Source organism: Coenobita brevimanus, chromosome 116 (assembly GCF_032717465.1).
Source record: "Coenobita brevimanus isolate Jiangsu-jjx chromosome 116, ASM3271746v2, whole genome shotgun sequence".
NCBI lineage: Eukaryota > Metazoa > Arthropoda > Malacostraca > Decapoda > Coenobitidae > Coenobita > Coenobita brevimanus.
In genome coordinates this window covers 568207-595328 of record NC_137069.1, presented here as the reverse complement: position 1 = coordinate 595328, position 27122 = coordinate 568207, and the positions used below count along the sequence as shown (strand labels likewise).

Here is a 27122-nt window from a genome sequence, read left to right as displayed (position 1 = left end):
CGTTGGTGTAACCGTGTGGTGGTGAAAGGTTGTTGCTCGTGTTGTCCATATGTTATTCACTTGAGGCCTGTTTCATGAGAGAACCTAAATCCACGTCACCATGGGAAAGAAAAAGGGAAATAAAGCCGAGACGTGAGTATCGGGGCTTGATTTTATTCCGCCATTAATCCCCAGCAGGTCAATCGTACTTCACTCTTGCTCCTACCAGATGAGTTTTATTCATCATTGGAGAACATGCTGGTAGTGGAGGGGACAATAAAGGCCGTATTTAACTCACTGAGTTCGAAAAATCACCCAAAATAGAATGAAATAGATGATGTTAGAAAAAATTATGAAAGGCGCCGCACTGAAGGCGTTGTGACAGAAGGTATATGCCAGCCCGGTCCTCTAATAAATTTAAACCGAAAATTGTGACGAATTACATGTAAATTGAGTTCTTTTCAGTAGTAGATGTTAATGGATAATTGGAGAAGCTGCACAAGCTACATCTTCTGAAAATTGCACCACCAGTGTGTATGAAGTTACCAGCTGAATGGTTGCAACTCATGACGAAATTAAAGTTCAGTATCGTACCCTTATATACTGAGTTTAAATGGATTAATTATAAATTGGTCTTTTCTGTAGTAGATTTGAAAAGGTTATTGAAATTACCAAAGAGAGAATATCCAAATTAACTACCATGGTGTATGAAGTTACAATCATAAGTTTGCAAATCATGGAATAACTTTAATAGTATTTAAGTGCTTTTCTGTAGAAGGTTTAAATGGGTTTATTGAAGAAGTTAACATAGAGTGAATACAAGTGTACCAAAATTGACTAAATTACCAGTTTGTATGGTTACCAGCTGAATATTTCAAATAATTACATAATATTTAATATACACTTGGTAAATGTAAGGTTTAGTTTAAGCAGCAGAAATTATCTTAATGGTACCAGTTCACTTCCTCCCCTTCCATGTTGTTTTCTATATTTTCCTATAAATTTTTGTGGTGGTAAATGATTGTTTATTGCTGATTTTCTTTTCCTGTTGTTTATATCAGTGTTCCTTATGATTCACTGATGTTTGTTTCTAAAGCATAATGGCCTGTATGTATCTATCTATCTATGGTATCTATTGCCAGATACTTTAATCCTGTAAGGGTGGCCACAAACAAATCACCTCCATGTTGCCATGTCTCACACCATTTCACAGCCATGCCCCCAGCTCACACAAGGAAAGGCATACTTTCTAGAAACTACTCAGATCAACTAAAATACATAATTAGAGCTGTTCTGTACTAACCTAATTTTAACCCCTAAAAGACGGGCATCGTAATGTTTTGACACGCTCAGGACGGGCATAATTGGTGGGTGCGATATGGTGGGGGATTTGTGGGGGGTGCGGGGATGGGGACTGGGTGCTTGGGGGTGTGGGGGTTGTGGGGTGGTGCAGGGATGGGGACTGGGTGCTTGGGGAGGTAGGGGCAGGGGTGGTGGGGTAGGGTGGGGGGGATGGGTGAGGGTGGTAAGTGGGGGGTCAGGAGGGGGGTGGGGGAAAAGGGTGGGGGTGGCAGTGGGGGTTGGAGGGGTGGGGTTGTTTGGGGGTGTGGGGGGTTTAGGGGATTGGGGTTTGGGGGGTATGGGGGTGGAGGGTGGTGGAGGGCAGGGGGTTGGGGGTGGTGGGGACAGGGGGTGGGCAGTAGGGGTGGGTGGGTGGTAGGGGGAAAGTGGGGGGATGGTGGAGGAGTGGGGGGTGGTGGGGAAGTGGCTGGGGTGACTGGGGATTGTGGGGGGCATGGGGGATGGGGATGAGTGTGGTGGGAGGGCAGGGGTTAATAATGGTTGGGCGCTGTGGAGGGTATTGGGGGGAGTTGGGGTGGTGTGGGTTTGGGGGTGGGGTGGTGGGGGAGAGGGCGGGGGAATGTTTGTAGGATGGACATTCTTGAGGAAAGTGTTAATAAATTTCATGTACTGTTCCTATTTCTCCTATCTTTCCTGTCACTACTTATTGCTTTTCTTTCCATTACAGGTGGCTTTACATTGAGTGACAAGCCTAATGGTTTCCTGTAAGCCAAGAAACCATTTACAACGCTGGGTGGTAACCATATAACTAAACCATACGTGCTCCCTACGTGTCAATTGGTTTGGTGGAGGGTTAGTGCCCCTCCCTGTAAAACAAATAACTCAGAGTCAATGGCCACCCCGTACGGGATTATGGCGTCTGGCAATAGATAGATAGAGTATATATATCTTATCTGTTGGTGGATTCTGATCAGTGCAACAGGTAAGGTATTTTACATTAATGATCCGATGGTAACGAACGCGTTGATAACCTCCTTTGTCTTACAGGAACGGGGATATCGATGACCTGATAAATGACATAGAGAACACTGGACCCAAGGAGGCACCAGCGGGTAAGAAGGGCAAGAAGAGTAAGAAGAAGGCAGATGACTGGGAGGACGATGTGGCCAAGGAGCTGGAAGACATGACACTGGAGGAGAGGGGGGAGATGAAGGATAATGATGACACCCCGGAGCCACCGTCCGAGACCAAGAAGAAGAAGGAAAAGGTATGGTTTGTGGACTGTGTTGAGAAAAAGACAGACGGATTAGGAAATCTGAAAGAGTGCTGGGCTAGTAGCCTACTCTGAAATGGTTTGGCCTGTTTTTTTGGTTTAGAATTGGGAGCTGGGTTGTGATGATCTGTATTGTAGAAAATGCATAGGATGTTTGAGTAATGTGGATTGGAAAAAGAAAAAAATAAGTTGAACATTATCTTAGTTTGTGTTAGACGGGTGCAGAATGTATCAGGGTATGTCTAGAAATGTAATTATGAGGTCCAGCAACAACTTCAAATTGAGGATGTAATGTTTAGTGTGATTTTGCTACTGCCAGACAGTTGTATTCAGATGAGGAGAGCACAGTAAGAGTGAAAGGTGTTAATGAATGCTACATTTAACCCCACCAGTTTTAAAATCTCTCCTGTGGTGAATAAAATGATTGATCTGTAGGTGGTAAGATTAATGTGGAAAAGAAATCATAAAGTTGAAAGGGAACGAATAATGCAGACCATATCCACCTGCTATTCCAGCATCTTTCTATACCTATGTAATTTTTTGCAGAAATCTAAAAAAGCTGCCAAGAAAGATGACTCTGATTCTGAAGATGAGAGGATCACGTCCAAGATGGGAGGTGGGTTTGCTGCCTTGATGAATGACGATGATGACATGTTGGACGATATTCCTGATGAAGATGATGAGCCTGTGACGAAGCCAAAAAAAGAACCCAAGAAGAAGAAGGAAGAGGAGACGACAGCCCCAGCGAATAAGGATGACAAGGGCAAGAAAGACAAGAAGAAGAAAGGGAAGAAAAAGGGTGCGGATGACGAAGAGGACTTGGATAAAATTCTAGCCGAGTTGGAGTCCGAGTACCGAGGAGAAAAACCCACAGAGAAGAAGAATGAAGGAGAGAAGAAAAATGAAGTTAAGGCCCCTGAACCCGAACCCGTACCCGAGCCAGTGGTAGAGGAGGAAACTGGTAAGAAAAAGAAGAAGAAAAAGAAGGAACAGAATGAAGCCCCACCTCCTGAAGTAGCCGAGCCAGTGACTGAAGCACCGCGGGAGCCTAGTGTAGAGCCACAGGTGAGCATGGTTGTAGTAATTCTGTCTGGCATGTCATTGTTTCTGACATTGTATTGATATCTTTAGCATTTTCATTGTTCATTTTGCAGTACAGGTATTGCTTCATTTTTTTCATTCACAAGATGAAGAGAGGAAGGAAATTTTGATTAAAATACTGAAAATAAATGTGGCTTGTACCTGTAGTTTTAAGGATTATTTTATGTCAATAATCTGTTCTTTATGTTAATCTTGGGACAGGGACTACTTCATTGATAGACTAGTTTATGCTTGATATCTTAATTTCAGGACAACTGGTTGCAAGAGACTGAAGATCAGTGTAAATTTTGAGCTCAAGTTTAAACAAGTAAAATGGAACAAGCTTAAAATTATGTAGCTTAATGGGCCAGTGTCCTCCTTAATTGAACATTCTTTGTTGACAGGGATTATTTTTGTTTTTTTGATGTCATTTTGTTACGAGAACCCCAGCGCTCCATTTATATTATAGCTGAAGCAGGTTCCGTTTGAGCTGTTTGCATCAAGTACTGTATTCTTCAGCACATTCTAACTCTTTCATTTCCTGTTTGTGGTACGGTTTGGAAGGTCTGTTTCTAATTGATCATACAAGTATTCAACTAATAATGAAAAAAATATGCTGCTTGTTTTACAGTGTCTGCTTTGCACTTAGCACATGTCTGTTACTTTCCTCCATGATGCCAGCAGAGGGAAGTGAGATGTAGAAAAAGTGAAACATTAGGCAGATTTTTGTTCCTGGCTGTGCGTAAAGTAGTGCATTATATGATTGATAAATTTTGTTTATGGTTGACTCGCTTTTTCTTCTGTAGGGTGATGATGAGAAGAAAGAAGACAGTAAATCAAAAAAGAAGAAAAAGAAAGGCAAGGATGCTCCAGAGCCTGTGGTCAAGGTAACAACAGTGGCTTTTATATTACTCAGTCTTGGATCATTGACTCGTTCACTTTTTTTGTTATGTAATCAGTGTGTCATACCTGTTCAGATGTATTTTATGGATTGGAAGTGTGCGTTGTAAGAAACTTTGGAATGTAAACCCAAGGGTGCTTGATGGAAGGGGTCTAGTTAGGTGTCAGAAGGAGAGTTTTAAAGGGAGTTTCCAGAACAAGTGAATGGACAGAAGTAGAGAATGTACAGTAGTAATAAAGTATGAATATATGTGGGCAGATCATATCCCTGGTAGAGCAGATAACAGGTGGATGATCAGGGGTTTGAATGACAGCCTGAGATGGTGTGAGAGGAAGAAGCAATGGAGGATAAGATAAGGAGGTGAGATTTGCTGGAATTAGATGGAACGTGCAAACAGCCAGTCATAGTACCGGTATGGAAAAAGAAGATTGAGACCTTTGTTCTGGAGTGGGCTGATTTATGCTGCTGTTGCTGTTGATTTAGCGTGATCTGTAGTGTATGAAATGTTGGTCAGAGTGATGGTTATGGTATTTGTTTTGCAGGAGACCACTGAGACCAAGGAGGATGTATCGCCACCCATGCCAGCCCCTGCACCAGACGAGGAGAAGGGAGACGATGGTGGTGATGGTGACGGTGAAGGTGAGGGTAAGTACTGTACAGTATACTAGACCTGCTTGGTTGTTTTAGTAGCAGTAGTAGTGTAGTAGTAGTTCTGTAGTAGTAGTAGTAATAGTAGTAGTAGCTGTTGTTGTTCATGTTGTTATTGCAAGTGGAGGTTTTAGTCAGCCTCCCATTCTGGACAGTCATCCATCCATTTATTAATGATGATTATTGTGATTGTTACCCAGTAGTTAAAGCAAGATTGGTTGAAATGATGACCTTTACTGTGATTTTAATTTCTTATTTTATTTGCCATAGGTGAGAGCTCCAGTAAAAAGAAGAAGAAAAAGAAGAAAGACAAGGATGAGAAGAAGGAGGAGGAAAAAGATGCCAAAAAGAAGGGTAAGCCAAGTAGTAAAATGCTAGCGGCTATGAAAGCAGCCTTGGAGAAGCAGAAAGAGGAGGAGGAGAGGTTGAAGAGAGAAGAGGAGGAGTTGCGACGACAAGAGGAGGAGAGGGTAAAGAGCCTGGTTATTTCTGTTTGTTGTTCTATATATTGAAATTTACTATAGTATTTAATTGGTGTTTTTGCTTCTCGGGAAAAAGGATGTTGGGATAATGATGAAAAGTGTTAACATAATCATAGATCTCTGTGATGCATGTTCATTTTCACTTATTATCAGTGAGGTAATGGCCATGATTTTGCTGAAGAACAGCAGTGATGTTAAAGTACTCAATATGTATCTTTTTTGTAGGACCTTCCTTCTCACCCTTCTTTTGTTTTAATACTTGAGGGTGAGATACTTCAACAAACAGGGTATCTGCATGAATCACTGCGGTAGTTGATGAGATGTGGATGTAACCTTGGTACAACACTCATGTTGAAAATGTGCTACAATACTTTTCTTATTTAATAAAAAATTGTATACACAATGAGTTGCATCAGGGATATTTTTTTTGTTCTTAGTATTTGCAGTTACCACCTATGTAAGTTACTGTATTGCTGGATGCAGATAGCCACTGCATAAGTGAAAGTTTTAACCTATAGGTCATGAAATACCGGTAGTTTTTGTTTTTTTTGTCTACCACACTAAAGAATTACACAGTGCCTCGATCATCAGATTTGCTGCACTTTCAACATGAGTCTTCCTACAGTTAAGACAGATTGAGGAGGAGAAGAGATTAGAGCAAGAGAGGAAGGAACGCAAGAAGCAGAAGGAGAAGGAGCGGAAAGAGCGACTAAAAGCTGAGGGAAAGCTCCTTACCGCCAAACAGAAGCAGGACATGAAACGAGCCCAGGATCTCATCGAGCACATGAAGGTTAGTTGGTGCACAGGTTGGGAATTGGTTGGTAGCCATGACGACTGGATTCCAGGGAGTTGTATGGTGAATGAGTGAGTGGCCCATTCAAGCTGCTGCTTCTGACCCACCCCCTGTTAGGTGGGAAAAGAGATCAGGATGATGATTTCAGTGATGATGAGGATAGGCAGTCCTTGCAGACTTCAGGATGCATACAGTCCAGATTATTTTTTTTATTTATTTATTTATTTTATTCTATTTTATTATTTTGTTTTTACCATTTAGTATGCAGGATGGCTCAAATATAATGCTACACTTTGCCAGACAATATCTTGTGTGTTGTGGGGATGACTCAGTTACTGTTATCAGCGTCTGTCCTGCATCATTTATTCATTTGCGACTTCCACGGCCACAACCATGCCCACACCAGCAGACGGAGTCACCCTTGCAACATAGACGATTCACCCACAGGAGTTTCTAGTGGAGTGCTGTTTACGGGTCAACTTGTGTAGTGGTATACATATAGTTTACTAATATTGTGACGGACATTTCAGGCACAGGGTCTGAGCTTGCCAGAGGCGGGTGAGAAGCGGGTACGGCTGGGCACCAGAGTTAGACCGAAGAAGCCCAAGAAGGATGAAAAGGCTGATGAACAAGGTGCGTATTGGGAAGGGCGAGGATACGGAATTTATTTTTTACTTAGACTAACTGGTCACATTCATAACTCTTAGGCAGGAAACATTCAGCTACTCTACAGTCACTCTGTTTTTTTTCTGAGCTTGAAACACTCACATTGTTACAAACCCCAATAAGTATCTAAAATTTTCTAAGTCTCTCCTAGAAACTTATAAATTACTTTGCATCACTATTTTTAGGTGAAGGAGAGGAAACACAGGTGCCTGCAGAAACAGTGGAGGCAATGGAAGAAAGCAAAGAGGAGAGTGGAGAGAAAACAGAGGCTGTGGAGGCGATGGAGCAGGAGGAAGAAGAGGATGATGTGAAAGATGCCTGGGATGACACTGATGATGATGAAGAAGAAGAGGAAGAGGAAGGTGAGTTTATATGTGGAGAAAGAGATGATGATGTCTATTTTTCACATGGTTGAGGAAATTATTGGTCTAAACATGAAGCCATGTGATGGAGAGGCATACCTTCATGTGATGGCATCAATATAACCAGGTGTCTCAGCTGCCTGGTTATGCAAGCATCATTCAGTTCTCTCCCCATCCCCCGAAAGGAGAATGGTAGACTGTAAGAGAAGGGCCTGGGTTCATGTCCACATGAGCCTTGCGTCGCAACTACAGTACTGCTGACATCAGACCCATGCTCCTCAGAGGAGGTAAAACAGAAGTGGCTGTTACTGATGAGAGTGAGTTCACTGTATTTTGCGGCACGCTGTTGTATTATTGTTACATGCTCGAATATATTTACAGCCTAGTCATGGGCCCTTGCAGCTTGAAGGGAGTCATACTGGGTTTGCTGTCACTGTTCACCTTTTATATATATATTTCCTTTTTTATTTTTGGATAGCTACCAAGAGCAAAAGCACATTATCTTGAACAGTGATTTAATTCATTTAGCTTGCACTACTTCAGAGTATTATATACTGTACAGTAATTCTCATGTAGCTTTGATTATGCTTTTTTTTTTTTTTTTTTTTTTTTTTTTTTTTTTTGCTATTAAGTCCACAGTAGATAAGGAAAGAAATTGTTTTATTAAACTTACATTGATTTACAATAAATTGTCATTTTTAGTTTCCATTGTGGGTTGCCTCAGCTGATTCCCCCTTCCTCCCTGAAGTTCACATCAGATTTTAAACAAGAAAGAAAGCTTATTAAAATCTGTCTATACAATTGATTTGCCAGTTCGATAATAGCAGTTGTTGGGGGGGGGGAAAATATTTTGGACCTCGTATTTGATGCGTAATTAGGACGTACTGTAGAGGTAGTATTTTACATTTTATTTATTTTTTTCTGCACCAGATACATCAGAAGCCACCAAAGCCTCGGTAGAAACTGATGCCAAGAAGAGTGAAAAAGATGAGGAGGAAGAGGATGAGGAAGATGAGGCCAGTGAAGAGGTAAACCATGATTGCCCCTTTGTATGGTCTTTTAACCAGTACTCTGACTTGGGTTAAAATTGCCATAAAGAAGCCAGCTGTACCTTGGCCAACCCCAATATGGGGATTCCATGCAAGGGAGCATGGAGTCATTATGTATGCTTGCTATGTAGATGTAATTGTGGTGTGATGATAAAGCTGGCATATGAAAGGACACTGCAGCACTTATTTTCCTACTGGTATCTTATTCTTGCTATTTACTGATGACTTTGTTTGATGTAGCATGGATATTTCATTGTGTAACACCAATCTGAAAAGTTTTTCCCAAACTAAACAAGTCAGTTGCACTAGCATGAATATAACGCTAAGGATGTCATGGGAATGAATGGGTTAATTGTCCACTTCTCCTTTTTTTGCAGGAGAGTGAAAGTGATGAGTCTGAGGATGAACGCCTGACAGAGGCAGAGAAACGAAAACAGCGTGCCCTGGAGAGGATAGCCAAGAGGAAAGAAGCCAATGAGAAGCTTCAGTCCCTTGATAATCTTAGAGCACCTGTGGTATGTTATACTTGTTATATTTTATTTTAGTTCATGTATTGTAACTTGTTTTTTGCACTGATTTGTTTTGTAAGCTGATTTTTTAACATGATGTTTGATGGATTGGCTCTGTCTGATCGGTAATAGGAAGTGCATCTCTAAAATAATATTTCGTCATCATCAATGTCATCCTGCCTCTTTTTTTTCCCCTATCCTTAGTTGGGATGAGGTAGGGTCCAGAAAGCAGAGAAAAAGAACATGAGAGAAGGCAGACTACCAAACAGCATGCCCCGTGAAGTGAGCCACATACTCATTCACTCATCATTCAGGCTCCCAGAATCCTGACTGCACCACTAAAGCATTTAAAGAAAAGTGTATGGATGATCATGCCTTTCAGGTGGAGTCAGAATTATGGGGGCTTGAATAGTAAGCGAATGAGTGTGTGGCCCATTTTGTAGGGCGTTCCACTGATAGTTCTTTTATCGCGTTTCCTTCATCCTTGCTTTCTGAATTGTTCCTCACTCCAGCCATGGGTGGGAAAGGAAGTTGGGTTAGCTAATGGTGTTATATTTTTGTTTGTGTTCTGCCCTAGGGTGGGAAAGGAGGTCCAGATGATGATGATGATGATGATTCTGTAATGGTTTATAAAGATTGATTTTTCTGTAGGCCTGTTCCATAATGCCTCACCTCATCTTTTGGTGGGAAAGAGAGATGATGATGATGATGATCATGATGATAATGATGATAGTGATGATGATCATGATGATGATGGAGGTGGTGGTGATATTCTTCTTGGCATTATTTTTCCATGCAGGTTTGTGTCTTAGGTCATGTTGATCATGGCAAGACAAAGATCCTGGATAAACTGCGTCGGACCAACGTACAGGAGGGAGAGGTTGGTGGCATCACACAGCAGATCGGTGCCACAAATGTTCCCGCACACGGCATTACACGACAGACACATATGGTTAAGGACGTAAGTATTGGGATGGTGCGGCTACCGTCGTGCTCCATCATAAGGTTTTTGGTGTGTTCATAACTGATGCTTTTATGATTTCTTCTCTGTGTGTATTGTAAATTTCATAATAGTTAAGACTTTTGGTGGTTGCTCTTGGTCATTACAGGAACACCATAGGCACTAAAAAAAGAAAGAAAAAAAAGAAAGAGACCATCTAGGCCCGTGTTTACAAGACCTCTTCAGTTGTCTGCATAAAGATGTATGTATCCCAGCCCCTCCAACCTGGTTTATCCTGAAAATTGAGTAATATGGACTAGCATTTCCCCTCAGTTGGTCCACATTAAGCTGGTTTTACTGTATAGTTGGGTAGCCTAGCCAGGCATCCCCCATGTCATGGGGGATGCTGTATGTCATGGATTTCATTGCTTGTCACTGCTGATTTGGCAATTTCCCCTCAGTTGACAGAATCAGGCTTGATATTTTAGAACTTTACCTGTACTGATCATGAGGATTGTGTTTTGCTGTAATTGTGTGTACTGTGTGTCTTGGCTTGACATGAGTCAGTTTTATAGGTATCAGTGGAACTTTTAAGTGGTAATGTTTCTCTGTTTTAGGGGAATTAATGTAAAAGAAAGCATAAATGACATGTTAATTTATAAATGTTTGTTTTGTATATTTCAGTTTGATATGAGCCAGCTAAAGTTCCCTGGGTTGCTGATCATTGACACTCCTGGGCACGAGTCATTCAGTAACCTGAGATCGCGTGGGTCGTCCCTGTGTGACATTGCCGTCCTGGTGGTGGACATCACGCAGGGTCTTGAACCACAGACCATTGAGTCCATTAACTTGCTCAAGAAGAGGAAAACACCGTTTGTTGTTGCCCTCAATAAAGTTGATAGGTACGAGGATAGTGGAGGCCAAGTGAAATGATAACCTAACCTACACTAAGCTAATCTGACCTAGCTCAACCTAACCTAATTAACCTCAGATCATTGAGTCCATTAACTTGCTTAAAGAGAGGAAAGCATTGTGTGTTGTTTCCCTCAATGAATTTCTGTAGGTAAGAGGGTGTTGGCAACTTGTTCAGTAGTTTGTTTGCCTTACTTGACCAAAATTTCCATTGTTTTGTGGCTTACTTCACATGGTTGAGTAGAACATAAAACCACTGAGTCCATTAGGTTGCTCAAAAAGAAGACATATCTCTTATGAATTTCAGGGTAATATTGTAGTTCATTCCTTGTATTGTACAGTATAAGTGTATCAGTTATTGGAGCACAGGGTTGCCAGTATATAGCAATCCAGGAGAAACTCATGTGGCAGTATCTTACATGTTGTGGGGGCAGCTTTGTCAGCTAATGTGGATGTGGTTGTGGCAGTGGGAGTAGGAAGTGGATAAATATTGAAGGACAGCTACTGATAGCACTGACTGAGCCATCTCTGCGACACACAAGAAATTGCCCAGCAGAGTGGAAGTGGTGGGTTATATAAGGGCCATCCTGTATAAGGCATAGGTATTCTAACATGAAGGTGTGTTATGTTTCAGAGTGTTTGAATGGCAGTCAAATCCTGCAAAAGATATCCGAGAAATAATAAAGGTGCAGAAGGAACCCTCAAAGAATGACTTTGACCGTAGAACAAAAGAAATCATTCAGGCTCTTAATATTCAAGTAAGTAACCATTCAGAGTGGTAAAATTGATACATATTCTGCAGCCTTCAGTTATCACTGTGTAGGTTAAGTTAATTTTTGTAATTATAATTGTAACTAATGTATGACTTTTGCTTTCTCTTTCCCTGTTTGTGGGTCCTACCTTGTTATGTTTGGTTGGGAAACGTTCCAGGATTATAGCCGTTATACTCTCCTTTTCCTGCTTCTAGTAATGGAAGATCCTTAGGAGTGCCTGGCTGAAGTGGCTGCAGTTCACTTTGTACATGTCCCATCCATCATCCAATCCTACATTGCCCCATGAGGAACGTAGGAGCCCGGGGCTAGGCAGTTGATCCTGACATTTAAGATGAGAGTGACCAGCCTCACTCATCCCTGAGTGGCATTACGTGAGCAGTAACCCCAACCACCCCTGGGATATAAACCTTCACCGGCTCAATTCGATTGGAGCACCTTAATTACCTACTAAACCACCAGGCGCCATGATTTGGTTATATGGTGACCACCCAGCGTAGTAAATGGTTACCTGGTGTACAGGAAACCATTTGGCTTGTCACTCAGTGTAGAGTCACCCACAGGCAGAAGTAACAGGAAAGAATGAAGGAAGGAAAGACAAAAGAGGGAGTGAAAAATCACCCTTAGGCAGAAGGACGAGGAAAGAATGAAGTAATGAACCTATAAAAACATTTCCTGCCACATCCTGTACTGGTGGGATGTCTGAGTACTGTAGTAGTTACTGTTTTAACCCCAGGCTAATCTACACATGAACCCATTGGACTGCAACAGGGAAGTATAAGTAGGATGATGATGAGCAACTGTATGTTTTAATTTTGTTATTTTAGGAGATCATTGCACATTTGGGAGAACACTGAATCACATACAGATGAGCCTGAGGCCAAATTAACAGCCAGTTTTTGGATATTTTCAGTTTTGTATGTTTGTTGAAATTTTAGGGTGGATGATAATAGTAATGAAGTACTGTAGCTATGCTTTAATGTTATTTTGTGGTTTTAATTCAGAGTTGTTTGGAAGAACCATGATGCACCATGGTAGGATGCTGATGGTTATGAACTAATGTTTATTTTAATGTATGGTATTTTCCGTAACGCAATGCTGATTTAGAGAACCCTTCGTGCTGTAGCTGTGGGTAGGATGATATGACAACAATGATGATGGATGACTCTGTATGTTCATGTTGGTATTTTAGGGTCTCAACGCAGCACTGTTTTGGGAGAACCCTGATGTTCGTCAGTATGTGTCACTGGTGCCAACAAGTGCCATCACTGGAGATGGAATGGGTAATCTTATTGCCATGGTCTGCAACATGTGTCAACAGAGACTCAACAAGAGACTCATGTTCTCAGAAGAGCTACAGGTACTGTATGCACTTTTTTTTTTTTTTTTCCAGCTAATTTTGTGTCATATGTGGGAGTTCATAACACAGTAGTAAGGTTTGGTAGTAGAGAAGTTAGGGTTAGGTTTGTGGTGCTGTTGATGATGATGTTGACTGGAAGTTAGCTAATATGCAGATACATTAAGTTAGGAATTGAGTTTAGGTTGAGAATGGTGACACCATAACTGCAATGGTCTAGTTGGTTAGAACCCATGCTGTTGACTGAGGGGCTAAGCATTGAATCCCACATAGAGGCTGTTGATTGAGGTCAGAAAGAACATACGGTTGTAAAGTGCTACATGCTCATCAAATGTCCACTAAATACAGGCAGCACCTTAACCCTTCAAAGAGGGGAGGGCATGACGTAAGACTGTATGATGATAATGATGACAGTGAGATAATATGTAGGTAATAGGAAGGAAGAAGGCGAGGTAGTCATTGGAATAACACGTACATGATAGATATTATAGATCGTATTTTAAGAGAGACTAATTCTTACCATCGATGAGTCTCAAAGAGGTAAGAAGTATCACAAATTATTTTGTTTTTGTAGTTTGTTGCTCTGATACTTTGGTGTGAAGTGTGTAGTAGCTGTATAAGTGAGGACAGATATTTATACAAGCACAGCATAACTGTATGAAACAATGTATTAGTGGATGTCATGGCTCTGAGGTGAAGTCAGGATTCTAGGAGCTTGAGTGGGAAGTGAATGAATGTGTGGTCCATTTCATTAAGCATGATGATGCGTAGTTCTTACCCCCCCCCCCTTTCTTTCTTTTTTTCACGTGTGGGAAAAAGAGACAGGATGTTAATGATGATAAAATAGGTTTGGAAAGAAGTCGTGGTGAGAGTTTATATCAAATGCTTGTTGATCCTCAGTGCACAGTGTTGGAGGTAAAGACTATACAAGGCCACGGCACAACCATAGATGTCATTCTGGTCAACGGACGGCTGCGTGAAGGAGACACTATTATTCTCGCCGGTACAGAGGGACCTATTGTTACACAGATCAGGTCAGTGTATTATTATTGTTGTGGACCCATGTTCATATGAATGTGAACTTGGTGGGCTGCAGGCTGGAGTTACCCATATCCAGTCTACCATCCCCCTTTGTGTGGATCGGGAGAGAGTTGCGAGACATTTACATAAATGGGCCACCACACAAAGGTGTTCCGTATGAGCACCTGATTCATATATTTACAAGACATTTTGCAGTATACAGTAGTTGTTTGGATGGCTTGGTTCTCGCATTCTATGCCAGTACAAGGCTAAGTAAGAGCTATGTTTGATTAATTTTTAAATGGTGTCCATCCTGTAAACATTGTAAAGTACACTTGAAAGCAGATGTCTGTATCTCCCCCAGCAGACTAAACCATGAACCAGGGAACAGTCGCTTGACCCTAACATGATGATGATGATGATGATGATGATGATGACTTTCCTCTGATCATCACAGGTCTTTGCTGTTACCGAAGCCTCTGAAGGAGATCCGTGTAAAGGGTCAGTACGATGAATTCAAAGAAGTGGCGGCAGCACAAGGTGTGAAGATTGCTGCCCGAGAGCTGGAGAAGGCAATAGCTGGCCTCAACCTGCAGGTGGCCCGGCACGAGGATGAGATTGATCTGCTCAAGGAGGAGGTTGATAGGGAATTTAATGCTGCTATGAGGTCCATCAAAGTAAGATTTATGCAACACCTTTGCCCTAATTACGTACAGCATGCTCTTGTTTTACGACTGGGATGCATTTTTGAAAACTGACTGTGTAAAGAATGTAGTGTTGTAGCGATCGTATTAAAAAATGATCTTATAACGAGAAATTAGGCATCACGGCGGTTGTATAAGCCAAAAAGTATGTGTAAAAAAATAAATAAATAAAAAATAAATTCTTATTGATTTTATAAGTGCTTGATTGTATACTGAGCAACTGTATAATGAAGGTGTAATATATTCCTGTATACCTGCTACTCCGAGACATCACCAGAATGAAGGGATTAATTGCATTGTACTCCAGGCCAGGCTTTCATTTCCTCCGAGTGTCTTTTTCATTTTATTCTTGCAGTTCCCAAGATGACTTTGTTCAGCTTAGGGGAGACTTCTAGTTAAAGATGTAACTCTGGCTCTCAGAGAACTTTTATTTCAATAGATCTTCCCAAAGCTGAAGAAATTTTCTGTTGCAAGGGAAGAACAAAATACAGATACCAATGGGATGCTGAAAGTAATAAGCTTACTTTAGACTTCAAGTTTACCGAGAACCGTATTGGAGAAGAAAATTAACTACATTTGTATTTCTGGGAACACCTGTATGGTAACCTTACTCAGTAGATTGTCATTTAATTACAGTTGTTGATTAATGTATATCTTAATCATATTGTATCTAGTGCATGTCTCATATATTTTCCATGTGGAACATTCATCACTATCTCTTATATAGATCCTACTTCATATAACATCTTATATAGGAATTAGGGTTAGCATGATGATGATGCAACAAGGTGTACCAATTTCTGTTAACAGGTGAAGGAGCGTGGTGTATATGTACAGGCATCAACGTTAGGTGCCCTAGAGGCCTTGTTGGAGTTCTTCAAGGCCAACAGTGTACCATATTCTGGCATTAGGGTTGGGCCAGTGGTAAAGCGTGACGTCATGAAGGCAGCAGCGATGTTGGAACACGACCCCATGTATGCAGTCATCCTGGCCTTTGATGTCAAGGTGGAGAAGGATGCTCAGGAACTGGCAGACAAGGTGAAATGTTTTGCATTGCAGTAACCATGTGGCAGATTTAGAAACTGTTGTCCATGTTAATATGTGTAGATATCTTTACTTGATGGCAGCTTTCCAGGTGTCATGATCATGGACCACTTCCTTCCTCAGTCTCTTAGCTGGAGATCTTTACACAGGACTTTGCTGCACATCTTCCCTTGTCTACTTGTGTGAACTCACATCCTCACAGTCACACCTTTGATTGTCCTCAGTCTATTCCCTCTCTCCTCCTTTTGGACATCTCTCAGAATATGTGCAGATGGTTAGGCATGTGAGGTAGAGCCAGGAATCCAAGGTCATGAATCATATGTGAATGATTGTGTGGCCAGTTTCACTGCATGTGCCGTTAATAGTTATCACCCTTCTATACAATATGTTGTTTATGGGTCTTAATTCACTCCATTCGCAGTTGGGGTGAAAGATCAGGATGGTGCTGATTAAGATGTGCAATTTCTTCAATGAGCACTTTTTTTTTTTTTTTTTAATGCTTCCATTTCTGGATTTAGTCCTTGTTTTAGTGGGGAGCTGTAAAGATAATGATTATGACATTGATGAGGTATGATTCGTATCATACAAATCTGATATTCTGATATACCGGTACATTGTGAGAGTACTAATATCTAGGAGTGAATAGTCAAGCTAAAGAGGGAAAAGAATAGTACAGTATAGCTGATTAGAAATTTATTTCCTAGGAGTTTTATGATATGTTTAGCTTCTAAGAAACATTAAGTGAACTTTGGCTTGGAGTTATGGGTAACTTGTGAATATTAACATTGATTGTCAAGCTAATTGTTCTTGTGGAAAAAAAATGGTAGTACACATCACTGGGATACCATTATATAATATGTTGCTTCACGAACTATTGCTTATACATCACGTACATTCCCCTGGTTATTAAATTCTACATCTTTTGCAGGAGGGGGTGAAAATCTTCTCAGAAGAAACAATCTACCATCTAGGTGACCGCTATGTAGAATATATTAAAGATTATAAAAAGAAAAAACAGGATGAATTTAGGAATGTTGCTGTGTTCCCATCAAGATTAAAGATTATACCAACGGTGAGTGATACGACTTCTTTTTGCTTCAGTTTTTTTATATAAGAGATAGTATAGTGTGATATTTCCTTTTTTTTATTTTTGTCAGATAGAGCCAGGATTTCTGGGGCTTGAATGATGAGCGAACGAAAGTGTGGCCCATTGGATTGGGCAAACTTAGGCTGTCTGGATGTGTTACTCCTCACGCTGCCCTAAGGTGGGAAAGGAGGTCCGGATGATGATGATGTTGATGATATTTTTATTTGTTTATTTATCCTTTTAATTTAAGGTGGAGGTATGATATTTTAAAGCCTGATGAGATAATGTGTGTAAAGCTTATATTACTAAACACGTGATGATAGCTGTCCAACTTTGTGCTTCCATTTCTTCTATCTATCTATCTATTGCCAGACGCCTCAATCCCGTTTGGGGTGGCCACAAACAAATCGCCTCCAAGTCGCCCTGTCCCCCGCCGTTTCACTGCCCTGCTCCCAACTCACACCCCCCTCTCTCATATACCTCTCCACCCCATCCCTCCATCTCATCCTCGGCCTCCCTTCCATTTCTTATTGTTTAATTTTACCCATCACAGATGTTTAGTGAGATAGGGTAATGGTCCAGGTGATGATTTTACTCGATAAGTTATGCAGAATATTATACATGTTACAAGATTAAGGCATCTGGCTATAGATAGATATGTAGAGAAATTAGGTTAGGGTGCAGTGTTTCCTTAGGTTAGGTTAGTTTGTTAATTTAGGTTAGTGAAGGCTAGTTATGATTATTTAAAGTTACACCAGCCATAATGAAAATAGGCAGATTTAAGTAATTTTTTAATGTGTGTGTATATTTTGCTTGAGAAGCCAACACATGCTGAGGAATATAAAGCATGGATATAAACAGCAAGAAGTAAAAATCAGTTTAAATCTGTAATTTACCACCTTAAAGATTATTACAGAAATATAGAAAGCAGGAAGAAGAGAAAGTAAATTATTTCTGTTGCTTAAAGGAAACCATAACTTTATTAAATGCAGTACCATATTAGTATTTATAGATATAATTGTCATCCACAAGACATGATGCAGAAACATGGTCTTGTCGGAAGCAGTGCCTTTTTAAAATGTAGTACATGCCATCATATTTAATTAATTACAGTACTCTGATATTCATTTATATTGGGTGGTAACTTCTTGCTATATATTTTTTGTCTATAGAAGATTAATCACTTTGAATTCATATAATTTCCTGTGTATTAATGATTTTAGCCTTGGATTAATCTTTTGCAACTGTCATAATTCAAATTCTCGACTGCCATCTTGTAAATAAGATTGGTTTTCTTTAGTAATGGTGATTAATTCTGATAAATGTTGAGCCTGATGGAATGTATTTATATGGAATTGATGTTTGTACACTGTTTATACCAGTGATAAATTATATACTATTTTGATATATACAAAATGAAGTATGCAGTGTTTGATGTGGGTGCTCTTTCACGGGAGCTGAATATGTAGCTGTGCATCTCTCTCTCTCTCTCTCTCTCCCCATAGTTAATGTTTTTAGCTCTTCATGGGATTCTTTGAGTACTTCCTGATTTTGTTTTCAAGTTTCAATGCTTTTTATTTCTTTTAAAAGTAGTGAAAGTCTTTAACAATTGGTGTTTTTTTTTTTTTTACAACCCCTAATGGTGCTGAAGACGGATGGACGCCATCATAGAACACCATTTTTGAAGGAAATTGCCCGTCAGTGCCTACTTATCCAAACCTAATCTAAATATGTGTAATAACCCAACCTTATTTATGCTAATCCTACCAATTTTATCCAGACTTAACCAAACCAAATCCAGTCTTTTGCTTATATAATCATAATTTCCATTTTTATTGATGTATCCTTTTCGTACATTGAAATTCACTTCCGTATGTCTTGACAGAGTCAGTGAATAAGTTGAAAGGTTTATAAAAATCCATGTGTCGTTTTCCTGACGTGTTATTTGGGGGCGTAATGGCAGACATTTATTAAAAGGTACTTAGATCTACCAAAAGAAATTTACTCTTTAATTTTGGTGAGATTTGTTACTGTAGGTTAGGTTAGGTTAGGCTAGCTTACGGTGTTTGGTTAGGTTAGATTAGCATACATTAAGTTACTTAAGTCTTAGGTTATGTGTAAAGTTAGCAGGTAACAGTACATTTTGGAGTAGGTTTTAGTAAGTCTACCATTACACTTGAGAGACATGCGTTGAGAAATCGGAATGAATTGCGATAAGACCAACAAGGAAGCCAAGCCAACAGGAAATAGTCGTTTACCATCTTAATAATCAGGGAAAATGAAGAGTTGCATTGGTAATGTGCTTCTGCCGCCTAAACAGAATTGTTATTTTGCCGTGAGTGTCAGGGTATGAAATGAAAGGTAAGCCATAAGAAGTATTACAAAGCCAATGCCACCAGGAATACAGGCGGGTCCTGTTATACGAGCATCCGCCTACAAGAGACTGATGATCGTTGATGTGGGCAGGGTCATTTAATCTGACCCTATTTCTCCCATGAGTTATTTACTCAGTTATATGAGTTATGCAATTTCCCCCCACTTTTTTTTTTTTTTTTTCATTGTCTGAGCAGTCCACCATTAACATATAACATTCACATAATGGGACCTGCCTGTACATCCCTTAACCACTTATGTTATGTCTAATCTGTTCCTGTTCACTTGTCCCTCAGGCAATATTCAACAAACGTGACCCAATTGTGCTGGGTGTGACGGTGGAGGCGGGGGTGTTGAGGACTGGCACTCCGCTTTGCGTCCCTACCAAAGAGGTTAGTAACAGCTGTATAGCGTGCATGACATATTATTAACATTATTGGTATTTGTACCAGTAGTATCCAAATTATTTATACATTTATTTATTATTCAATTGCCCTTTTTATATAATTATTTGATGCAGAGAAATGCCCCCAACCGTTGTATGTTTTGCATGATGTCATTGTTAGGCTAGTTCATACAGTATATCCTTTTTATAAGTTATGAATTATGCTGTTTGTTTTTGCGTTTTAGTGAAGAATTGCTTATCAGGTTGCTTTGCTTCTTCCAACAAACTGCAGTGTTAGTTGTTTAGAAAAAGTTTACATTTTGTATTGCTTCACAAGGGAGTGCATGTTATATGAAGTTTGCCTCCCCCACATCACAGATAGATTTTTAATATTACCAAACTAAGGATGACAGGGAATGCATAGCGGCCATGGCTAAACATCTGGTGACTGATTGTGTTTCAGTGAGCATGGGGCGACAACAACAACTAACAATAACAACTTAAACAAAACTTACCTTTTTTGTACATTGACATCTTTCATTTTATCTTTCTCTTCTATCCTGGCTACCAAAGGATAAATTTGTTGACCTTTTGAGGGGCCTCTCATCGTTAGGAAATTAACTGGCTCAGCATCACTTAAGGGAGTACAGTCCAACATTCTGATACAGTACAGTGCATTTTTGGTACAGAAATGTGAATGGCACTGTACATAAAAACTATTGTTGGATATTTCGTGATACTCTCATTAGTGCTTTGTTAGTTTTCTGAAGAATGCACCATTGTAACTGCTGTTGCTTTCAGAAGCTGAAAGCATAATAAATGGTTCGAGGAAATGCACGAGAAGTTGCTGTGACCAGTGATGTTAGTTTTGTGTGGTAAAAATGTTGATCAGGAAAGTGGTTTGAATTTGATGTGTTTTGCCGCCTCCTGAAGCTGATATGGGTAAAGGTGTCACCTGCTGAAGTGGTTCCACTGGGTCGTTGATCATATGTGGTATTCTGTTGACTACGTTGTTACCTTACTAATGGGAAGCTGCAGAGTCTGTAAGGACCATTTATCTCATGGTAAATAGTCATGTATTGGTATTTGCTTGGGGCCACGTTAATTGCCTGTTTTGTTAATCATCGTCATCGTGGGAAAAGTATGTGTTTACCCTCATTCTTAATCGAGCCTGCATTCTCAGGGTATTTTAAGTACATACCATGAAAGAAATTTCAATTTGGTTGTGCTTCCAAGGACCTCCTGTAGGAAAGCATAATAATTTTGTGAAACAGTCTTTCCTCGAATATATATGACTTGTTTGAATATATTTGTCTTGTTGATGCACTGTGCCTTGATAAATGAATATATTTGCCTCTTGTACAAAATTTTAGTATGCTTAATGCAGAATTTTATATTTTACCCTAAGTTACATTGTTGGAGAATTGTTAATGTAGATTGCATTGCATACCTGCTGCATTATGTAGAATAAGTTGCCCTCCAGAAGAAAAGATGTAATGATTTGTGTTCTGTTAGTTATGCTTGTTATTATGATTCAACACTGGAAAGTTTGCATTCTGTACAACATTTATAGAAATATATATTAAGGAGTAGAGGAGGTGTTTTTCGTCATTGTCATCATCATGGTCATCGGTATATGTTTTTTCACCACCAGTAAGGAAATATCCTGAAGAAACTGTAAAGAGGAAGTGAACAGAGTTTCTTTAATGTGTTTAGGTCTGAGCTTTGTGTTTCTCAGTTTTCCAGATTGTTTCCATTCACTTCCATCTCTGTACTGCACCCTTTCTTTGTACACACATACCCACAGACAAGCAGTCCCAGATACTCCCATTACCAGTCTTATGTATACAGATGAATGCAACAATTGGCCACTTGCAAGTTTTGAGGTACTGAACAAGGAAGTTGAAAATATCATCATCATCATCATCATCTTCATTTTTCGTCCTTCTGTTCCCATATTCAAACTGGGGTTGGACATGAAGTTGAAAATATCAGCGCTGATAATTTTCATAGTTTCAGGGTAAATTGCATTTAAATTAGATAAACTCAAGTGATTGGTTGGTATTCCCCAGCAGACAAACAAAACCTTGTGCCAGTAATTCCTGTCACCACCTACTGCTTTTCCCATTATATAACTATGCACTGACCCTCAAGATAACCAACTTGCTGTAACCTGGCCTAAGGTTGCAGTCTTTCTATGTTGAGTACTGAGCTGTAACAAGATAATGCTAGAATACGATGTTAGTCATCAAGAACTGCTATGCAAAGGATGTAGAGCCTAGAGTCATAGTGTTGTATTTTTTTCTACCACTGAACTAAATGAAACAAGTTGAAAAAAAGACCTAAATCTGGGCCAGGTTAAGGTAAGAAGAGCGTACCACCCTATTTTGTTGCTTGTTGTGCATTAACCCCTAAATGCCGGGCTATGTAAAGTGCAGTCGTTCTCTTGGTATGGGCATATTTCCAAAAATAACCTGTTTTCAAACCTTCATATCCCAGAAACTATAGCAGTTTGGGAAGCAAATTAAAGACTATATTACTCATCAACTCATCTTCTTGCGAATGAAGATATCCCCAGGTCTTTAGATCATTGCGTCAATGAGTAAGGACGCGATGAAGAGGAGTAATTTTTGCCGCGAGAGGTAAAATGTATTCGTGCTTGTGCTTGTGGTTCCAATTTTAACTTGGCTCTCAATGTGATAACTTCTCCATTGCTAGATAAACTAGACATAGTCTCGTCCAGGGCACACCCTGTGGCACTATCACCGAGTCCTTTCCTAGTATCCCTTGAAATGAGGCTTGGTAGGGGTGGATGAGGCAAAAGTCCATGTGAGATGGGAACGGAATTTGATGAGAAGGGTTAAGAAAACATTGTCTTACACTTGGCAAAGCTACAGAGACGACTGAGGTATGGTTGGCTCGACTGGCAGGAGTCTGTCCTTAGCTTTTGGTGACGAGATCAAGTGGCGGCTAGTTCAAACTGTGCCGGAAAAACAATTGCAGTTCCTGCCGACACCCGGCGGTTAGGGGTTAAAGTGATTGGACTGTTTACTTACCATGGCTTTGTATGCTGGGAAGACACTGATTAATGCTTTGTATGCTGGGAAGACACTGATTAATGCTGTCAAGCTTGTACGCATGCACTAATGCACTTGATGCTTTTACTGCCAAACAAACTTGCTAATGTGCCTTCTAACCACAAATACATAGATGGATAAACACAGTGGCCTTTAAATAAGGTCCAGTAGAAGCTAACCTAGCGGTATCTTGTGTGTTGTGGGGACGGCTCCTGTTGCTTGTGTGGCCATGAGAGAGGCATTGGGAGTAGCAAATAAATGTGATATGGGATAGACATTGATAACCCTGACTGAGCCATATCCACAGCACACGAGAAACCGTCCGGTGGAGTAGAAGAGGAGCATTATATATGGACCACCCTGTGTAATGTTATGCCACTGTTTGTTTTTTGTAATGAGCCTTTTTATAACATATGTAAATGGGGATCAGTTAAATGTTGCCCATTGTGCAGTATGTTGTTTGTATAAGAAGACTATTGGCTGTTTGTACTTACTGTTTATGCATAACATCTGAAAAGTATGTGGGCATCAGTTAGAATTGATGTTGCCCATTGCATGTGTTTCATATAAATTGATTTTTTTTTTCCCCACAGCATCTGCAATATAAATAGAGAACAGCTAAATTAGCTAATGTTATCCATGCAAAATTAGCTAATGTTATCCATTGTTTGCAATTGAAAGAAATTGAAAAATAACTTTTGGCTATTGGTAGGTCTTTACAGAAATATGCCTTTTAATGAGCTTGTGGTATCAGGTATTATCAGTATTAACTCCTTCAGGCCAGAAACTATATACATATATATAGCTTATGTCAGATGATGTACTTCAGCTTAGTCGAACCTGCTTGTAGTAGAACCTGCTTGTCGTGAAATGGTTAATGAAGGCTGTGTCTAATCCCTCTGCTTCCAAACATTTCTCCTAAGCTCAATACAGTCATCTGGACATAACAAGAAAAAACTCAGTGGCTTCCTCTTAGTGAAGGAGTTAGTTATGGGAAGTTCTCATTTTGTCACTTTTTTATATTCGTTTTGCTGCTAATTCCTCAGTAATTTATGGGATAATTACCTAATGTACCTCCTTTTTTACCTCTTAAGTCCACAGTCATTTACTGACTGATTTTCTCTGTTAAAGTTGCATTGGTACATGTATACTGATTTGCCAGTTTTCTCAAACTTTCAGTACCTTTTGTGTTGAAAAATCTGCATACTGTATTTTGGAACACCAACATATGATGAGCACATAATGTGTAGTGCACTATATTGGTTGCTGCTGGGGAGGGACTTCTTCATTTACTGTAAATGGGTGGCTTCATTGCCCAGCTATGCAAATGTTCCTCATCTATTTCCTGAAAAGTGGACTGAAGTAGAAGGGCAGCTTCACTCTGCTGTCCACCTGGTTCATGTTCAGGTGAGCCTGGGACCACAACACCAATGTATAGTGTATTGGTAATCATGTTAAAGGTTTTCTTCCTCCTCCACGCCCAACCCCTCCAACAGTTTGTAGAGATCGGGATTGTGACGTCGATGGAATTTGATCACAAGAATGTGGACCTTGCCAAGAAAGGTGTGGACGTTTGCATCAAGATTGAACCAGTTCCAGGCAACACTCCCAAGCTCTTCGGCCGACATTTTGAGGCAGAGGACATGCTAGTGAGCAAGATCTCCAGGGAATCTATCAATGCTTGCAAAGACTATTTTAGGGAAGATCTCAGCAAAACGGACTGGAAACTTATGGCAGAATTGAAAAAAGAGTTTCAGATTCTTTAAAATTAGTGTTTTCCTTTTTAATTACATTGGGAACAAGCGGTCTTATGCTTAAACTTTAAATCATGAAAAGGAAGGCAAACATATGATATCACAGTGATTTATTGCCTTTAAACTGTTAGCTTTGATCAGCCTGCGTCACTCATTACAGAGTGCAGTCAGCAACAGCACAGATAGGCAAGACATAATCAGTCTTAGCATGTACTTCAGAAATTACTGTATCAAGAATTGTCTGTGATCAGCCTGCATCCCACATTACAACACAGTCAGCAGTGATGCAGAGGCCAGGCATGTCATATGGTATATCTTTGTCACATGCTTGAAAATCTAATCAGCTGCTGTGGTCTTGCCTTCTGGTTCATGATATAAGTTTGAAGCATACAACCAAAATTATCAAATTATACATAGTATATATATATACCGGTATATAGATTTTCTTTGCCTTTGCAGAGGAGACTATTTTTATCACAGAAAATGACTAGCCAGAAAATAGTCAGCTGGAGTACACTCTGCCTGATATGAATAATTAATAACCACATTTAAATGAAAAAATAAGTGTGATGTATGACTGTGTGTGCTTCTGTGTTCCATAAAAAGAAGTGATTTAATATCAAAAAATAAAGAGCTCTCATAAAGTTATAACATATATTGATATTCTTTCCCTCTTGCTGAATTTCATCGCTGACATATTGTAAGCCGCTCACTGCGATGTTGCGTTTTTTATTTTGCTCTGGCAGCCAGATGATGATTTATTCAAGGTCAGAATGTATGTGAGAGAGGAGAGTATAAGCTGGAGGGAGGGCAGTGAAATGGCAGAGGACAGGGCGACATGGAGGCGGTTTATTTGTGGCCATCCTTTATGGGATTAAGGCGTCTGGCTATAGATAGATCAATAGAGTGTCTAGTGGTAGGAACGGCCCAGTCTGAGTGACAGCCTAGTAGAGGTTTTATCCCGAGAGTTGACTATTTTTCCAGTCATTTGCCATCAGGGGATATAGGCAGGTCACTTACTGTACCTTTAAATGTTCGGGCCCCTACTTTTTGAAGGGGTAGTATGTGATTGGCTGTTGGTGATAGGAGTTAATGAATGATGTCAATTACTGTAAATCTTTGTCAGATTTGCTTCCCCTCCCCCCCTCACATCTCATAATTTACAAAAGGAATGTCTGTATTTAACCCTTGAAGATATAATGTCCATTCAAAGCTGAGTAAAATCATCTGATGGTAGCAAGAATAAAATATGAAATACACCATCACAGTGAAGTGGTTAATGTAGGAAAAGCAGTTCTGTAATATCACTTGTTTATGTTTGTGATGGTTGTACAGGAATTTTCAATGTAGGTCACTACTTTCATGTTCTTTTTTTTTCTTTCTACTGGGTCTAAGATGCCTGGTGGCCTAGTGGGTTAAGCTGCTTCTACTGAATGTGGCACATACTGGGTTTAAATTCAATAGGTGATTGGGATGTATTGCTCACATAATGCCCCCCCTCCCCCCCTTTTTATTTTTTTTATTTTTTTGAAGAAACCAAAAGGCTGAAGTTCAGGGCAAATAACTGTTCATTGTTGCCTTAAATGTCAGAGCCAAGTAGCCAAGCCCAGGCCCCTATGCTCTTGATGGGGAAGAAAAGGTTAACAGGAATAAAATACAGTAGTCCCTTGTTTTACGATCATCCGTTATGCGATCATTTCCTTATAGTATGATTGTAACATTTTAACACCCGTTTTTTCATTTTATGATTGTGTTTGCTTACACAATTACTACAGTGTCTGATTTCTTATTATGCAATTGAGTTTTCACTTATATGAATACTACAATGCTAAGTTAGTTATTATATCAGTTTTGAAAAATTCGTCCCCATCATAAAATAAGGGTGTGCTGAACTGTGATTGTTTAGACCATGCGAAAGAGTTAATAGCAAAATACAGCAAAAGAATAGAAACTTATAAAGAGACTCCTGTAAGTGTCACAAGCATCACCCGGACTGTCCGAGTGCAGTATTACTGACATCACAGGAAACACGTGTCTTGCAACAAGCTGCTTATCCTTCTCACTCAAATTGTATTTTTGTTAAAGATTCTCTGGTGGTGTAGTGGTTAGAACACTTCAGTCCAAGTGACGGCCTTGTTAGAGCTGGTTTCTGGATCAAAATATGTTGCAATTAGGCTATTGAGACTTGTTGAATTTTCACAAGGTTGTTTAGTAAGGGCTGGCAACAGAGGGAGCATCTTGCCTTATAATCAAGCCATTGATTTATTTTCCCATTTATTCTTGCTACCTCTAGACAGATTTATTGTTTAGGATAGACTATTCAAACAAGGGGATAGATAGTTTTCATTAACCCCCTTCTAGTAGAGGTCATTCCAGTTTGAATAAAATTTCCTCTTCATGAATGAAATGGAAAATTATATCCTGATTGAAGGAGACGAAAAAAAAAAAATTTTGCGAATTGCTGGTGCTGGAGCTGTATGGCATCCTGTATGACTGTTAAATGACATCAGTAGGTGAATAAAGGCTTACACAGACATGCATGATCAAAACTATAATATATATGAACACCTGCACCCTTTTCTTTCACCCCATTTGTAGGTGGGAAGAAAGGGCAGGATGATAATACTAATAATGATGCTCCCCTTTATTCATTTT

The 27122-nt window shown here is 39.9% G+C and overlaps 1 protein-coding gene across 2 annotated transcripts; it reads left to right on the top strand.

Annotated features, from left to right (window-relative positions):
* Positions 1–26000, top strand: LOC145418807 (eukaryotic translation initiation factor 5B-like). Of its 2 annotated transcripts, none has more exons than XM_080287139.1 (21): positions 1–132; positions 2329–2548; positions 3101–3619; positions 4441–4521; positions 5078–5174; positions 5454–5653; positions 6291–6455; positions 6989–7091; positions 7310–7486; positions 8417–8514; positions 8913–9050; positions 9844–10005; positions 10669–10886; positions 11531–11654; positions 12859–13026; positions 13924–14057; positions 14501–14720; positions 15558–15785; positions 16720–16863; positions 19548–19643; positions 24210–26000. In XM_080287139.1, the coding sequence occupies exons 1-21, from the start codon at positions 101–103 to the stop codon at positions 24477–24479; spliced, it is 3594 nt and encodes a 1197-aa protein (XP_080143265.1). In that variant the 5' UTR covers positions 1–100; the 3' UTR covers positions 24480–26000. The 2 variants fall into 2 exon arrangements, with proteins under 2 accessions (XP_080143265.1, XP_080143264.1); XM_080287138.1 differs by having other exon boundaries at positions 5078–5180.
* The last annotated feature ends 1122 nt before the right edge of the window (positions 26001–27122 follow it).

Coding starts and splice junctions, on each gene's coding strand:
- LOC145418807 (XM_080287138.1), top strand. CDS start 101: ATGGGAAAGAAAAAGGGAAATAAAGCCGAGAC. Junction 4,522..5,077: donor CTCCAGAGCCTGTGGTCAAG/GTAACAACAGTG, acceptor TTTGTTTTGCAG/GAGACCACTGAGACCAAGGA. Junction 15,786..16,719: donor CTCAGGAACTGGCAGACAAG/GTGAAATGTTTT, acceptor CATCTTTTGCAG/GAGGGGGTGAAAATCTTCTC.